This window comes from Lagenorhynchus albirostris, chromosome 13 (genome assembly GCF_949774975.1).
Source record: "Lagenorhynchus albirostris chromosome 13, mLagAlb1.1, whole genome shotgun sequence".
Classification (NCBI taxonomy): domain Eukaryota; kingdom Metazoa; phylum Chordata; class Mammalia; order Artiodactyla; family Delphinidae; genus Lagenorhynchus; species Lagenorhynchus albirostris.
The window spans coordinates 77,339,856-77,356,038 of NC_083107.1; the positions used below are offsets into that span (position 1 = coordinate 77,339,856).

Here is a 16,183-nt window from a genome sequence, read left to right on the forward strand (position 1 = left end):
GAACTTCCTTACATATACATTAAACCTTCTAACAGAGATTTTCTAAGTAAATGCTAGAAGACCCTTCTAAGATACAGCAAACCAAATGATGAAAGCTCCTTGGATGTATCTTTTTAAAATCTTTGATATGTCTAAAATACCTACTTGAAAAGGAAAAGTGTCCCCAAAGCTCTTGCATTCTGAAAAAGATTTTTACTGTAGATTATATTCAACGAAAGAGATCTCACTTCTGATTTAACTCGGTTTGCTGTTGTTCTTGATATTTGACTGGGTTTGACTAGATTTGATTGGGTGTGGTTGGTTTTGGTTGGGCTTGGTTGGGTTTGGTTGGGTTTGGTTGGGTGTGGTTGGGCTTGGTTGGGTTTGGTTGGGTTTGGTTGGATTTGGGTGGGTTTGGCTGGGTTTGGTTGGATTTGGTTGGGTTTGGTTGGGTTTGGTTGGATTTGGGTGGGTTTGGCTGGGTTTGGTTGGATTTGGTTGGGTTTGGTTGGGTTTGGTTGGGTTTGGTTGGATTTGGTTGGGTTTGGCTGGGTTTGGTTGGGTTTGGTAAGAGGTACAGCTGGGAACTCAAGAGCCAGATTGATTTGATACTTCAAAAAGAATGGGCTTTTTTTATTTGTGTGACTTTTGCTACTCCTCTGTAATATACATATATCTTTGTTGTTGTTACAGGAAGAGTTATTAATAACTTTAAAGAATTGTTACAAAATAAATTACCCCTTATTCCAACACCCTAATTTTACTACTTGCATTTTTAATTGACCCCTTCCACTTCTTGTCAAATGCACTTTACACTGTTTCATTCAGCATGCACAGAGGCCCAAATGGTGGTAAAACACCCCATTCACTCACAACTTCAGGGACATATAAACACCTAGGGGAGTTACATGCCTGTTCTTTTTTGGAAGCCCTAAAGTCCACATGCATGTGTGTGTGCTTCTCACAACGACTACCAGAGTGACCCCATTTGCCTATTTCGCTGTTCTTGAATTTTGGCTTTCCATGCTCCCACATAGAATAAGGTTGAGTCCTTTGTCAAGTCTAATATCAAAATCCTTTAAAGTGATAAAAGTAAAATCTACAGGAATTTAAAGCAGTAGTTTTCAACTGATGTTTTCTGGAGCAGCAGTGTTCTGAGGCGACATCTCAGGGGATCCCCTTCCCCACCACCATAGCAAAGGGGCTTCACTTCATCTCTGCTACAACCCAAGGACTCTGATCTGCTCAGTCTTGTACCTTGCACATTTTCTTAATGTGTTATTTATGGGAAGGTCATGGTGGCTGAAGAGAACATTTAAATATCTTGAATTTTGATAACAGCTTATGGTACCAAAATTCCATTTGTAGATATACTATAATTTCTCTAACAGGGGGAAGTGTGGAATGGATTTCCATGTCTGGTGGCTCACTACTAGGACTAGAACTATAGTATTTAAGGAAAATATAAAACTATAAATTTATAGAAATATATAAAATCTTGTTTATTTACCCCTCAAGACCAAGAAGAGTAACATTATTTCACTGAGACTGAGAAGATAAATCACTGGGCTGAAGTCTCACAGGGAATGATTGGGGAACTGAGATGGGAACACAGATGTCTTTGGCTTTCTTCCTCCCTCTGCTTTGATTCCCTTAAGTGCTCATCACAGACAGCTTCCAGGAAGTGCTACAGCCATCATTCTGTTCCTGATTAGAGAGAGAAGTCTTAATCATCTACAAACTAAGATGTCTCATGAAAAAAAAAATTGGTTTCTTGATCCTGCAAATCGTATTTCCTAAAGTTGGCTTTCAAGAAAAAAGGGTGATGGACTGGAAGGGTGGGGAAGATGGGCATGATTTTTCCTTGAGTATATAGATTTCAGCTCAGTACGGTAACAGTATACTGAGAATGGTTATGAGCCTTCGTGTAAGCCACAGTGCCATCAGGGAGACAGAGTTAGACAAGAGCAGCCTTTGCCTAATGAAGCCCCAGGCAGGTGTGGAGGACAATACAGGCACACAGTTCAAGACAAAGTAAAGTAAGGGGCTTAGGAGAGGCACAGTGTGGCCTGGGAGTAGAGGGAGAAAAGCATACATCAAGTTTCAGGAAATGGATGACTACAGAAGGGATTGGGGAAGTCTTCTTGCAAAGGTGGCATTTGGAATGGACTTAAAACAATGAGTGTTTTTTCTACAGATCTAGAAGACTTTTCCAAAGAGAATAGTTGAAATCCCTGTGGGAAAACTAGAGCAGGCAAGAGCTTGAGGGGATGGGAACTTCAGGTGTGCTTATACTTAAAGGGAGCTGAGTAGTTAGAGGATCCAGGAGAGAAAGGCCACACTGAGGAGGAACCTCATCTTACTCAGTTGAGATTCCTGATGGCAGGGCTTGGGCCCCACCCAGTTTGGCGACCCAACACTCAGCCTGCATTGAGCCTGGACTGTTGGACAGTGAATGAGCCTGAGTAACAGATGCTGGCCATGTGAAGAAACAGAATAGAACAGCCTAGATCAGGCAGCCAGGAGACACAGACATTCAAGTAGGAGGGAGTGTAAATGGATTCAAATGCTAAGAGTGGTCAAGAAGGAAAAAGCTTGAAAAGGGGATGACAGATTGGGCAGTTAACTGCCCAACAGATTCAGGATTTATCACTTTGAGTACAGAGGCTGGATTACAAAAGAGTTAAGGAGGAAGAAGTAGAAGGAGGAAGGAAGGCTGAACAGTATACGGCAACAACTCAAAGGCCTTTGGCACCTCTACTTTGAGTGTTGAATATTCTTTTTGAAGTCACTGATGGAATATAATTGAACTGGGTCAAATAGATATAATTAGGTTGGGTCAAAATATAATACAAAATTAGACACATCAGTCCTTAGGTTTTCCAGTTGTGTGGATCTGATTTAAATTTTTTGCCCTTTGCAGCAGGTTTTACAGTTTATGGTCACATTTCTACACAATCACTTAACGTCTTTTTATTGTTGTTTTTTCATCCCACTACTGTTTTCTTTCCATGAACAGAAGTTTTACATTTTGATGAAGTGTTATTTTTTTCCTTTTTTACTAAGTTCATGCTGTATCTTCTTTAAGAAATCATGCCTATTCCACGGTCATAAAGATATCCTACTACATTTCCTTATGAAAGTTTTAGAATTTTAAGCTTTACATTAGGTCAATGGTCAATCCTTAACTAATTTTTGTGTATGTTATGAGAGAGGTGTTGGGTTTATTTTTTTTTCATGTGATATAAAATTATTCTAGCACAGGGAGATTGCTTTAGTGCCCTTATCATAATTTAGTTAACTATAATATGTATCGGGCTACTTCTGGACCTTTTATTCTCTCTCATTGCTTGATTGATCCCTTTCACCAATGAATACCAAAACGTAACAACTAATAAATCTTAAAGTCAGGAAGAGTAAGTCCTTCAACTTTGTTCTTTCTCAAGATGTTTTGAGTATTCTAGCTCCTTTACTTTTCTAAATAATTTTATTTATCTTTTATAAGCCTTTAATGTCTACAGAAAATCTTGCTGGGATATTGATTATAATTACATAAAATCTAGGGATCAATTTGGAGAGAATTGACATCTAGGTAGTATTGATTCCTCCCACCTATGAATATGGTCTATCTTTTCATTTGTTTAGATATTCTTTCATTTCATTCAGCAGTGTTTTATAGTTTTTCGAGGTCCCACATATCTTTTGTTAAATATACCTTCAAGCCTGCCATATTTTGACCATAACAGCTTTCTTGCTTAGTGTTTGCAATGGTATATATTTCCCCATTCTGTCTGCCTTTATCTTTATAGCATGTTTCTCATAAACAACACATAGTTGGCCCAGTGTTTTTCATCCAAGCTGATAATATCTACCTTTTTATTGGCATGTTCAGCCCATGTACATTTAATTACTGTTCGTATTTTAGTGTATCTTGGTGTTGTTTCCATTTGTTCCATTTCTGCTCTTGGTGTCTCAATGTTTTCCTGCCTTTCGATTAAATCAAATAATTTTTAGTATTCTCTTTTGTCTTTTTTTTTTTTTTTTTTTTTTTGTGGTACGTGGGCCTCTCACTGTTGTGGCCTCTCCCGTTGCGGAGCACAGGCTCCGGACGCGCAGGCTCAGCGGCCATGGCTCACGGGCCCAGCCGCTCCGCGGCATGTGGGATCTTCCCGGACCGGGGCACGAACTCGTGTCCCCTGCATCGGCAGGCGGACTCTCAACCACTGCGCCACCAGGGAAGCCCCTCTTTTGTCTTTTATGTTGACGTTTTAGTTATGCTTCTTGGTGCTTACTTTAGAGATTATTATATACATCTTTAACTTATTGCCATCTGTCTTCAAAGTGTATTCTTTACGTCATGAAGAATTTAAGAAACTTATCACAGTACACATCCAATCACCACCCTTCCACCCTTTGTGCTCTTGCTATATGTTTTGCTTCTATGTACATATGTTATAAACTCCTCATTACAATATCTTTTTTTTAACTTTAAACTTGCAATAGTCTCTTAAACGTGTATATGTTTGTATTTGTAATCTTAATAGATCTTTTATATTTTCTCACACATTTTCTTATTCCAGTGTTCTCCATTCCTTCTGACATAACTAGGTCTCTTTGGTATTATTCCACTTCCCTGTGGAAAGGATTTGGATGGCATCTTGTGCTTATATCATACATGACTTATTCAGTATCTGGCATAGACCTGGGCATGAAGTATAAGCTTAGGAATTTTGATTTCTTCACTGATGCTAATTCAGTAACTATCTGCAGAACATCTCCTGCATCCTAGCATTAGGAAGGACCAGCAGAAGTGGGGGTGGTGTCTTAGTGGAGCAGAGAAGCATGGGGGGAAAGACATAGAGCACATAAATATAGGAACATTAGAAGAACATGAACTTTTTTTCAAGGAGTATATAACTTTATTGGGGAGATCAGATGCAAACACATTGAAGAGACAGTAGGGCAGGTAGCAGAGAAGTCTGTAATAGAGAGAGCAAGTGATGGGCTGGCCAAAAGAAGTACAGGTTCTAGGCTGGGCCGAAGATGTGTTTCTTAGAACATAGCAACTGAAAAATGATTTTCTTATAAGAAAAACCAACCTTTATGAGCATAATAGGAATGCCAAAAACAATAATGGTGGTTGATGGGGAAGGAGGTGGGGTTAAGAGGGAAATTCTAAAGCTTCCAAACCACTGTCCTCTCAGGAAGGCTCTGAATATTTTGACCTGTTAGGACTACAGTCTCCTACTCTTTAAAGCAAGGGAGGGGGCGCTGTCAGAGTAGGCGATCATCTGGGCTTTCTTTGTTGACTCAGGCCACTTCCTGCTGCTACTGATCTCTTCTTTCATCTCTCCCTCTCCGGTACCCTCACATCTGCTGAGGTTGTTCACAGGAGGCTAGATAATCTTAGAAGAGTAAAGGAGGAAAATAAAGAATGTTTTTGGTCACTTTACAAATGAAACAACACAAACAAAAAGCAAAGGAACAGAGCAGACTGGGGAAGGAATTTGTTTATGCCGTCGTAGGGATTCATTCACAAAGATTCTTGCAGTTTCTAGCACTTTTGCTTTTTAAGCGCTTTTCATCTGTCAACATCCTCATTACGATCCTACATGTCATAGACCCCACAGGAACATACAGGGAGGAGACGGGGCTCTTGTTAGCTTCCCTCCCTTTACCGAGAATTAATATGAGACCCAGAGAGATTAATAGGGTTTCCCTGAGGTCTCATGTTTAGTGAGTGGTAAAACTGATGGTAGGATCTGGGTCTCCAAAGCTACATCCTTGGAACTCCCCCTTCCCCCATGACATCACAGGGATCTCACAGCATGTGAATGAAATAAACAGGCCCTCAAGTATCTTAACCCTCCCTGTTCTTTGCAGTCCCTCATCTGATTGTTCCTTGGGAAGGGGCTCTGGCATGTGATGGCTAACGCTCCTGTACAAATAAATACGTCAACCAGTCACACTTACTTACATCTTCCAATGGACCTTCACAATTTTACGTTGTTTCTGTAAGCGGTTAGTATTGTGCTATAAATCATTTCCATTTTGCATGCCCAAAGTTTAATATTAGATAGTTATGTTTCTTAGTTTATCCTGAAGGGGCGAGGTGTGGAGAAGTGAGGAAGTGGGTGGGGGGAGGAAGGGCCATAGATTTAATTTATGGCTTTGGCAAATTCTTTCTGCTGTACCTTTCTTCTGTGTTTATACAACAACCAGTGGGGTACAGAGATAGGGATGTATCCTATTGATGAAATGCCAGGGCTTCCTTCTAAGCCAAAGACATCTCCAAATAAATGGTGTCTTCTTCTCACATTATCTTTGGTTAATTTGTTTGATTCTCTGTCAGCTTTTCCACACAGTACTGAATAGGTTGTTAGGAAAAGGTGTGTGGGTTCCCGGTGCTTGTAGAGACAGGGCTCGTCCTTGGCTGATTTGTAGAGATAAGAACCCTTTGATTTGACAGCACTGCTCTGGGTTGAACCCTGCTGCCTTGCCCTGGGGTATGTTCACCAAAGATGTCCATTCCTGACAAACAAAGCCCATGGCCACCTTCCTCTCCATCAGCACAGTGGAATGCCAAGCATTCTGCTTTCAGTAAATACCACAATCCTCCACTGTGAAACCTCTACCTGACCCTGGTGACTCCAAAATGCTGGCAGGGAATATCCACTGTCACTAGCAAATTGAGCTAAAGGAGGATAAATAGATCCCCTGTAAACAGAATGAATACTGTTTAACTTTCTTAATTGATAAGATGGTACTTTTCCATTAAAAATTCTAGGCACTTGGAATTCAGCAAGTTCTTAACAATAAATATATGTGTTCAAGGTCACAGTGCACATGATACATTTTCATACTTCCTACAATAGCGAGTCCGGAATAGGGGGTTTAAATCATCCCCCGGGGAAAAGCCTGGATAGGCTCGTTCCAGGGCTCCTAGAATTGTTGGTTTCTGAAATTGCCGGTGTAAATCATAGGGGTTTTTAACAGCTTCATCGTGAGACAGGAACAGCCCAGCTTTCTGTAACCATCCTCCTTAATTTTGATGAAATAACTGGTGATGATTAGAAATTTAGAATGTGATTCTTAGAAAAAATATCACCAAATAATTCACTGACTGCAACTGGAAATAATGCCCCATTTCCATCATTAATATTATTGGTGTGCATTTGTGTGTGCCTGTGTGTGTGTATACCTTTGACTAAAGGTCAATCTTTGTGTTAAAAATAGAAAAACAAAATCCATAATTCAGAGTTCCTGTTCACTCAGCAAATGCTTTAGGAGGTTGCTGACAGGTTAAATATAGTAACCTTTTCAATCACTAATTCTTCAAGGTCTTTTCCGAGATGTCTCTCCTTGACATCCGAAGAGACAGTACATTTTAAAAACATGGTGACCAACTGAATCTGAATCTGGAGAATGCCAAAAGTATAGACCCCAAAGCCTCTCAAAGGACTACTCCAAAATGATAACAGCCTTAGAATTGGGAGAATAAACATTAAACGCAGTTTTTCACTCATCAAATATTCTATTAATGTGTTAACCACACTGAGGAAACGTTGACGCTGTAGATAAATGATGGAAGATTTAAAAACACAATGTTAATGAAGATGTGACCAGCCAATCTGATTGTAGGTGAGTGCATATTATCTTCATGGTAATAGAGAGACAGGCAGCACTGTTAGAGAGACAAGACAGAAGAGAGGATCTGGAAGTCATAGGATCTTCATTTCTTTTGCTGCTTCCCACAGCCCACGTTCTCTGTCACCTGGTCAATTTCCTCATTTATTCATTGAGTCATGACATGTTTAGTGAGTGTCTCCAGTGGGTAGGGCATATGGGAGCACTAAGGACAAGAATACAGACCCTGTCTCCAGAGATCTCAGAATTCAAAGCCAAGCAGAAAAACCATCACAAAACGATGTGAGAAGTATATTTAAATCATATGTTTCAACTATTCAGCACATTTTTGTACCAGCATCTACTGCGTGCCAGGCACTGTGTTAGGTCCTGGAGATACGATATCAAATGAAACAAGTAAGGCCTGAGTCTTACAGGCTCAGAGATCAGATTCTCACTAATGAGTCCTAAGTGTCTGATCATGTAGCTGGGGGATCAAAGTGGGATGAATCATGAACTTAGGGATTTGGGCCAATACCAAATGTCACTTAGGGTTACACAGTCCTTTTCCCATTTGAAAAAAGAAGAAGACAGACAGATTAGGGCTTCTTCCAGTTGGGACTCTCTGCCTCAGAAGTTGATGCCACTTGTGATTTGAGTCCCCTGAGACTCTTAGAGCTGCCTGGCCCAGAAGACAGGGACCATGCTGCTGGCCCCAAGGGCTTAATTATTAGCTGGAAGAAAAGGTGACTTAAGTTCCTTGACAGAGGAGAGCGGAAAAAACTAGGGCTTGCAATAAGCCTAGCAAATTATGGAAGAAAATGAGCCAGTGCATTTCTAAGTCAGAATCATTCCCAAAGAAGGAATGATGGCTTGGATTTCTCCCACCCCTCCCTACCCCATCCCTGTCGAACGGGTCCACAGGGGAAACATTTCCAATAGGACACTAGGATATCTGCCAAAAGAAACGTTTTCCCAGAGAGGGAGGCTGGGGACTGAGGGTCCTGTTTCACAGATCACTCTGGCTAGCAGGAGGGAGTTACTGCAGGCCGGAAGTGATTCACCATAGCCCCCAACTCTGCCACCTCTGGGAGAGAAGTGGTGTCGTCCTCCATGTCACTCGTCCAGCTCTTTGTGGTCACATCAACGTCAGTGTGAATTTGTCTTAGAAAGTGTCACTTCGCCTGGGATGGAGAGATGCTTGCCTGTCTGTGGCCAGTACCACTTTTAGGCCACTCTCCTGGAAACTGTCTTCCTTTTGAAGCACTTACGAAAGGCCTCTGTTTTTAAAAACTGAGTTTGAAATCTTTCTCCTTTGGTGTTTCAGTAAGCATCAAAAGAATGGGGGCTTTTTGTTTTTGTTTTTCCAGTGCTCCTCTTCTAGACCACTTGGCTTTAATTCTGTTTTGTTTAAACCTTATCAAGTGGTGACTTGCTAAGATGGAGTCATATGACAGCCAAGATTAGGAGCCTTTTCTGTTCTCCAGGTGCCTTCCTCTCCCATACTTCTTTGTATTGATATTCAAATAGACTTACCTCTCAGAATCTTGGTCCCAGACTCTCTTTTCCTTTTCCTTCTCAAATATAAATCTCTATAGGAAATTGTCTTTGTGTTTAGCTTGTGAGTTTTCGATACTTTCATCCAGAGGCGAAAGGATTTGAGTCAAGAGTATTTGATTTTTTGTTCTCTAGGATCTTTGCATTTTTGTCATATGTTTTCTTCCCTGACTTTCTTCTTACTTGGGAATTGCCAGCCTTACCCTGGAATTCTGTTCATTGAAACGTGTCCCTCAGTTACAGCTTCCTAGCTTGTGGGTTTTAGTTTCTGTTTAAGACGCCATATTGCTTTTAGAAAAGTTTGGGAAAACAGGAAAAGATGAAATATATAGTATATTGTGACAAACATTTTACCTGAGACAACTTACCAGGTGTTTGGGGGAAGCAGGAGAAGGATAGCAAAGGATAAAGGGGAAACATGTTTCTTTCTCTCCTCTGCTTCCCAGGCTGGATTCAACAATGTAACCTGGCAGGTCCCTTTCCTCTTTCAAGTCCAGCCATTCTTGGGCCACCTGCCAAGTCTTCCTCCTGCTTTTCATGGGCGCCCTCCCTTGGGGCTTCCAGCCAGCCAGCTCCAGTCCCAGCCCTTACATGGAGCAGTTTCCGCTTCTCCCAGACCACACTCATCTCTCCCTTCTCTGCACCCTGGTGCACGTGTACTTTAGGCCCTCCTCATCCGCTAGTTGAAATCCGTCTCATTTGTAGAAGGAACAGGTTGCAGGGTTTCTGAGTAACCTCTGAGGGCCTATGATTTCTTTTCTTTTAAAGAGAATTACTATGCACTGGTGAATTTCACCCTTCATTTCCCAGGTAACTCCACCAATTTCTTAGGCCTTAGCAGGACCTGAGAAATAAAATGATCTAAAAATCTCCACGGGCATCACTTCTGGGAGGTCTGGCCTTGCATTAGTATAGGTCCAGCAGATGGTAACTGAAGCAGGAGCAACCACATCTGGCCCACTTCTACTCTGATACTCAGCCTTTCTGAAGACCCAGTTGGCATGGTCAATGCCTCACTTAAAAATTACCTATTTTATGAATTCTGTTTTTTCTGACCCCCACCAAGATTAGTCAAAACTGGGATTTGATCTGGGTAATGTTCGACCAGGTATGACTCCATCCCACCTTTCATTAGTGAGGTCCGCTGGGAGAATTCAGAGCCTTAGGCCTTGGATTTTTGAAAACGGATTTTTAGGAGATGACGTCTATCCCCTTTCTCTGTTAGCAGTGCCTTCGTTTTAGATGCAGATTAATTTCCTAACTAGCCTGGGCAAGAAACCTATTTTGTAGGCATCGTGAGATAAATAACACCCAATCTTTACCACCATTCACCTTCCACCCACTAGCCCCCCACAAAATACTCCTGCAGACAAGAGCAAACACCGGCTCCAGGAATGTAAACGAGTAGGAATTCACTCAGGGGACGTTTCCGTGGCTGTTTGAACGCGTTCTTCATTATTTAAGCTTAAATGTGTTACTTATTTTTGTGGATAAATCTCACGGTTAATACCAAAGATGAACAGTACAGGAGCCTTTAAAACGAACTCCTGGCACTCCTTGAGTTCATGTTCAAAGAGAAACCCCAAAGCTTTCTACAAATCATTGTGTTCCAGAAAGATACATCTCTGTCATGGCTCTGAAGGATTCATTATCTAATATTTTAAGCTTTTGGAGTATGGAAATATAAGGGAGACTATTTTCCTATCTATACTCAGATTCACAGACTTTCAATCATAACAGAAATATTCAATAGCTTCTATTAAAAGTGGATCCCAAAAGATAATGTTGATTCTTCCTATGACCCACTGTACCACTTGGCACGTAGTAGGTGTGCAAAAAATGTGACCCATACAAATAAAGGAGTGCCTGCGATGATTCCAACACGCTTTGCTTAATGTGTGTGAAATACTGATGACTATTTTGAACTGAGTAATGGGCAGAATTTCTGTTAGTTTTCCTTTCTTAGCACCTTGTTATGTTAAAGAGTAAATACTAAGCCTGCAGGAGTTAAAATAGGATTGTCTAGCAGGTAGAACTGAATGCCGAGCCTCTTCTCAGGCTGTTTATAAACACAAGCCCTCTGTGTCTTTTGGTTTCCCATCTGCTTAGATGCCCAGCCCACAGAAGGAGAGAGGGAAATATGGAACCAGATCAGCGCCGTCCTCCAGGATTCCGAAAGCATCCTCGCAGACCTGCAGGCTTACAAGGGCGCGGGGCCAGAGATCCGAGACGTATGCCAATAATAATACTGAGCTGACAGCACCCTTGGTGGAGAAAGGAAACCCATGCACGCACACACACAGCAAGATTAAGTAATAGCCCTAGTGTTTCCTAGCGTACTAGGAAGAACAAGGAGGGTAATGTGTCCTTAAAAAATGTATGAATGGTCCTTTTGATTCTAGTACGCTGATCTGAGCACACAGTGCTGTAGACTGTGTAAAGTGTCAGCCATTCTCTTCTCCAGCATACATTTGATATTGCAGGACTCACATTTAAACAATAATTTGTCCCTGTGTTACTTCATATAAGGGAAACATACATATGAAATCTACGAACAACAATTGAAATAGGATTCGTAGTCTGGGTTTATATGAACTTTACAAAACTTTGTAATAATTTTGGCAGGTTCTGCTAGTATCATAAACAAGAGTCATAAAAGATCTCGTTTTAAGTAGTCTGCTCGTCGGTCATCTTGAAATGACATGTGAGATTTTAAAAATAAATGCAGGGAAAACAAAACAACAAACAAAACAAAAAAAATTGTCAGTGTGACTTCTGAGACTCCATAATGCCTTCAAGGCAAGAAACTTCACACTCCTTTTGTTTGAAATAATTAGTTTTGTGGAAGTATCAGCACACACACGTACTGCCACCACCATTTTCTAAAAACAAAACAAACCATAACAACAAAAACAACAAAAACACTGCTAGCGTCATAATCCTCCAGCTGCTGAAACCCAGACAAAACAGCATTTCGAAGAAACTAGCCTATTAAGAGGTTATTTTTCTACTTAGGGGTCACCGTTTAATTTAGGTAATTTAGGTACCATCACGGACTGGCAGGAATGTAATACATATTATAAAGAAAGGAAAGTACCGCAGAATCTGCATTTCCCAATGAGCACTAGCTCTACTTTAGAAGAATCAAACGGTGATGGAGGAGGACTGAATTGCTTCCAATTAAACATGCATTTGTTTTGCATTGAAGATAAGAGAAACAAGTAAGATGACGTGGTGTCTAATTGCCGAGCCATTTACATTACGTTCAAGGGCTAAAATCGCCATCCTAATTGAGCATCTTGGACGACACTCCGATGAACTGATGTCCATTGAGGAAATACACATTAGCAAAGTACAGCAGGAATCCTATCTTTTAAACTCAAATTCTTTCTCAATCTCAAGTCGTTTTGATGGGGAGCTTACTGCTTCTTTTTAAACAGACAATTCCATAATGTTTTGGCAGGCCATTCAAAATCCCAATGACATTCAGCTTCAAGAAAAAGCGTGGAATGCAGTGTGTCCTTTGGTCGTGAGGCTAAAGAGATTTTATGAGTTTTCGATCAGGCTAGGTGAGTATGCGTTTACGGTTTTCATGTCTTGCGTGTGAAATTCTGTTACGGCGTTTGAGAAAGTAGCAGGAAAGGTTCAGGGCGTTGGAAACTACCCCAGGTCCGTCACTGTGCATCGTCAGAGGCCCCTTGTACAAAAACACCTGCCATGTCTACTTCTGTCAATCCACTTCAGAGTTTCTTCCCCTGCATTTATTGGTGCATTTAGAGTGTCTTTACTAGTGAGTGTCCCTTTAGTTTTGTTCTCAGCTAAGTCTGACTCTTAACAGGTTTACCATGTCTGATCACATTTCCGAAGGACAGAGAAAATACAGGTTACCTGCTAACCCAAAAAGAAGTTGGTTGGCTGGAATCATGTGTTAAGTTTAATATAGTAAAATACAAGAAAGACAAACATAACATTCTCTCCTTAAGCTTAAAAGAATCTGTGCGGGCACAGGATGGCTTTGCAGGAGCAAGAAGCAAATCAAGTCTGGTTGACAGTAGGCTCTACGTGACCACCGATATGATACAACCCCTCCCCGAACAGTAAAGCTGTCTGAGGTTTCCCTAGTTAATATAATACATCTAGAACGAGGAAGCGTGTGGTCACGTTTTACTCTACTTCTGCCATAAGTGAGCGTCACATTTTAAGAGTTAAACAGAGAAACTGAAGTACGCTGGGGGAATAACAGCCATGATGTTGAGAGAACTTGAAGCTAAGACTCAAAGGAAATAGTTCAATGAACTGAGCCAGTTTTTCAAGAAGAGGGAGCTTCTGAAGACACTCAGGTTGAAGAGGAATCGATTTCTCTGTTTCTTCCAAGTGTGTGTCTAGACTCGATGAACTGACATCCTAAGGAGCCAACACTCAGCTTAGCAGACAGGAAAAATCCACCTATCAGAGCATTCCAAGGTCAAGCGAGCTGCCTCAGAAGACAGTTTGTTCCCACAGACAGAAAATGCTAGCGGTGTCCTTGGAAAGAAACTGTAAAAGGACTCTAGGGATGATAGAGCAGGTGCGGTGAACTCTTCTGTAAAGAGCCAGCTCATAAATATTTTAGGCTTGTGGGCCATCCTATTTCATTTGTAACCACTCAACCCTGCCATTGTAGCACAAAAGTAGCCACAGTCAATCCCTAGGGGAATGAAAACAAAGCATGGCTGTGTTTTGATAAAACTTTATTTGCAAAAATTGACTGTGGGCCAGATTTAGCCTGTGGGCCATAGTTTTCCTACCCCTGCTCTAGAGGGTTGGTTAAGTGACTCGGTACTAGGAGAAATACGTGGAAGGAAAAACTGGAAGGAAGTTTTAGAAACAGAGAAGTGGGGGCGATGAGACTCTTTTCAGGACAGTAATGGAGGTAGATATGGCAGTGGGTTTGTAGAAAAATATTCCTGGGATTTGATGAGAGTGTAAATGCAGAGAAGAGCTGGAACGACCCAGAAGCCTCTCCCAGCAAAGCAGGTTATTTAACCAACGCAGTCAGGGCCACCTCATCTCATCCTGGCTTCTGGATGGCTATCTCGTGCACATGCTCCAAAGTCACCTCTTTGTGGTTTTCTAACAGTGTGAGGAATTGGGATGACAGAACATGTGAGGGTCCGGCTGAGCTCTGGGAGACATTTACAAGACTGTGTGGCCCTGGGGCTCTTCTCCAGTGGAGGCGGAGCATGGGGGCTTCCTTTTCCTCCTTACCTACCCATGTCACATCTCACACAGTTCTGGGGGGAAAGGTGGAGTGGAAAGACTCAAGCAGGTTATCTCTGAGAATGTCAACTGGGGCTTCAAATTGTGCTTTTTGAAAAGATCTCTGCGGGCCACCTCAAATATGTCTGTATCCCTTTGACTTCCAGAAAAAGCTCTTCAGAGTTTATTGGAATCTCTGACCTGTCCACCCTACACACCAACGCAACACCTGGAGCGGCAGCAGGCCCTGGCAAAGGAGTTTGCGGAAATTCTGCATTTCACCCTTCGATTTGATGAACTGAAGGTTAGGCCGCGTGCGCTTGGACAATTTAACAAATGCCTACTGAGCACCTAGGTGTCCAGGTGCCCTGCAGTGCTGTGGGGCAAGAGAGATGAGTGAGCTGTAGCTCCTTCCCTAGAGAGGCGTGTCATGTGGTGAGAATTTGAACTCCTTGTGGTCAAAGTGATTGAAGATGGTGGTTTCTACATGGAAATTCAAAATCTGCCCAATGCAACCAGAAAAAACCATTTCAAATGTCTCTTCCTCTTTGGGAACACGTATACTTTCCCTGAAATCTAGCCTAGGGTAAAACCAGGGCATATTTTTATTTTTTTTATTATTATTATTTTATTTTTGCGGTACGCGGGCCTCTCGCTATTGTGGCCTCTCCCGTTGCGGAGCACAGGCTCCAGACGTGCAGGCTCAGCGGCCATGGCTCACGGGCCCAGCCCCTCCGCGGCATGTGGGATCTTCCCAGACCGGGGCACGAACCCGTGTCCCCTGCATCGGCAGGTGGACTCTCAACCACTGCGTCACCAGGGAAGCCCCGAGTATTTATTTTTAACCGGAAGTTGCTTTGACTCTTGGGTAACAAAGAGAAGTCCTGGTATCTGTGCGGAATCTGGTGTCCAGGCTTCTGATGCATGTCCTGCACCTGATGCTGAGAGATGACCTGCTTTCCTCCCTTCTGAATTTCAGATGAGGAACCCGGCTATTCAGAATGACTTCAGCTACTACAGAAGGACCATCAGTCGTAACCGCATCAACAACATGCACGTGAGTCCCTGGAACTCCCAGGTTGACACACGCATGCTCCAGGCATCGGGAGGGGCACAGGGAGAAGACAGAGCCTTTGTCTGTAATTCCATTTCCAGAGGACACTGTTTTGAGATGTTGACCATCTCTTTATCAACCGCATCCTCTCGTCTTCTTTTCATCAGCTAGACATTGAGAACGAAGTCAACAATGAGATGGCCAACCGAATGTCCCTCTTCTATGCAGAAGCCACGCCCATGCTGAAAACCCTCAGCAACGCCACCATGCACTTTGTCTCCGAAGTAAGCGACGTCGAGCAACGAGGTGCCTTTTGCCCGATTGCATGTAAAAGCTGCTAACAGGGCTAATACCCATTCGTGTCTCCCGTTTAGAACAAAACGCTGCCAATAGAGAATACCACAGACTGCCTCAGTACGATGACGAGCGTTTGTAAAGTCATGCTGGAAACTCCGTAAGTTAAATCAGAGGTGTATTCATGGTCAAGAGTTCACCTGTCTCTGTGATGATGGTGACGGTGGTGACAACATCTCACATGTGGGTCAGCATATTAACATCTACTTCTATATTAACTGAATTAATTTCATAAAGAATTCTGGGTGCAAGGTGTAGTATCCCCATTTTAGAGCTGAGGAAGATGAGGCGTAAATTGATTAACTGACTTCTTCCCAAAGATTGCATAGCTTGTTAGATGGCAGAATCAAACGTCAAATCAAAGATGCAGGAGAA

At 42.1% G+C, this 16,183-nt stretch overlaps 1 protein-coding gene across 4 annotated transcripts in view; it reads left to right on the plus strand.

Annotated features, from left to right (window-relative positions):
* CYRIA (CYFIP related Rac1 interactor A) overlaps nt 1–16,183 on the plus strand; it is a 108,574-nt gene that overhangs the window by 81,674 nt on the left and 10,717 nt on the right. For all 4 annotated transcript variants that reach the window (XM_060169543.1, XM_060169545.1, XM_060169542.1 and 1 more), the window contains 6 exons: nt 11,272–11,393; nt 12,626–12,731; nt 14,568–14,704; nt 15,380–15,457; nt 15,622–15,738; nt 15,829–15,908. In XM_060169543.1, coding sequence (XP_060025526.1) covers nt 11,272–11,393; nt 12,626–12,731; nt 14,568–14,704; nt 15,380–15,457; nt 15,622–15,738; nt 15,829–15,908 — 640 coding nt within the window. The remainder of the gene's footprint in view (nt 1–11,271; nt 11,394–12,625; nt 12,732–14,567; nt 14,705–15,379; nt 15,458–15,621; nt 15,739–15,828; nt 15,909–16,183) is intronic.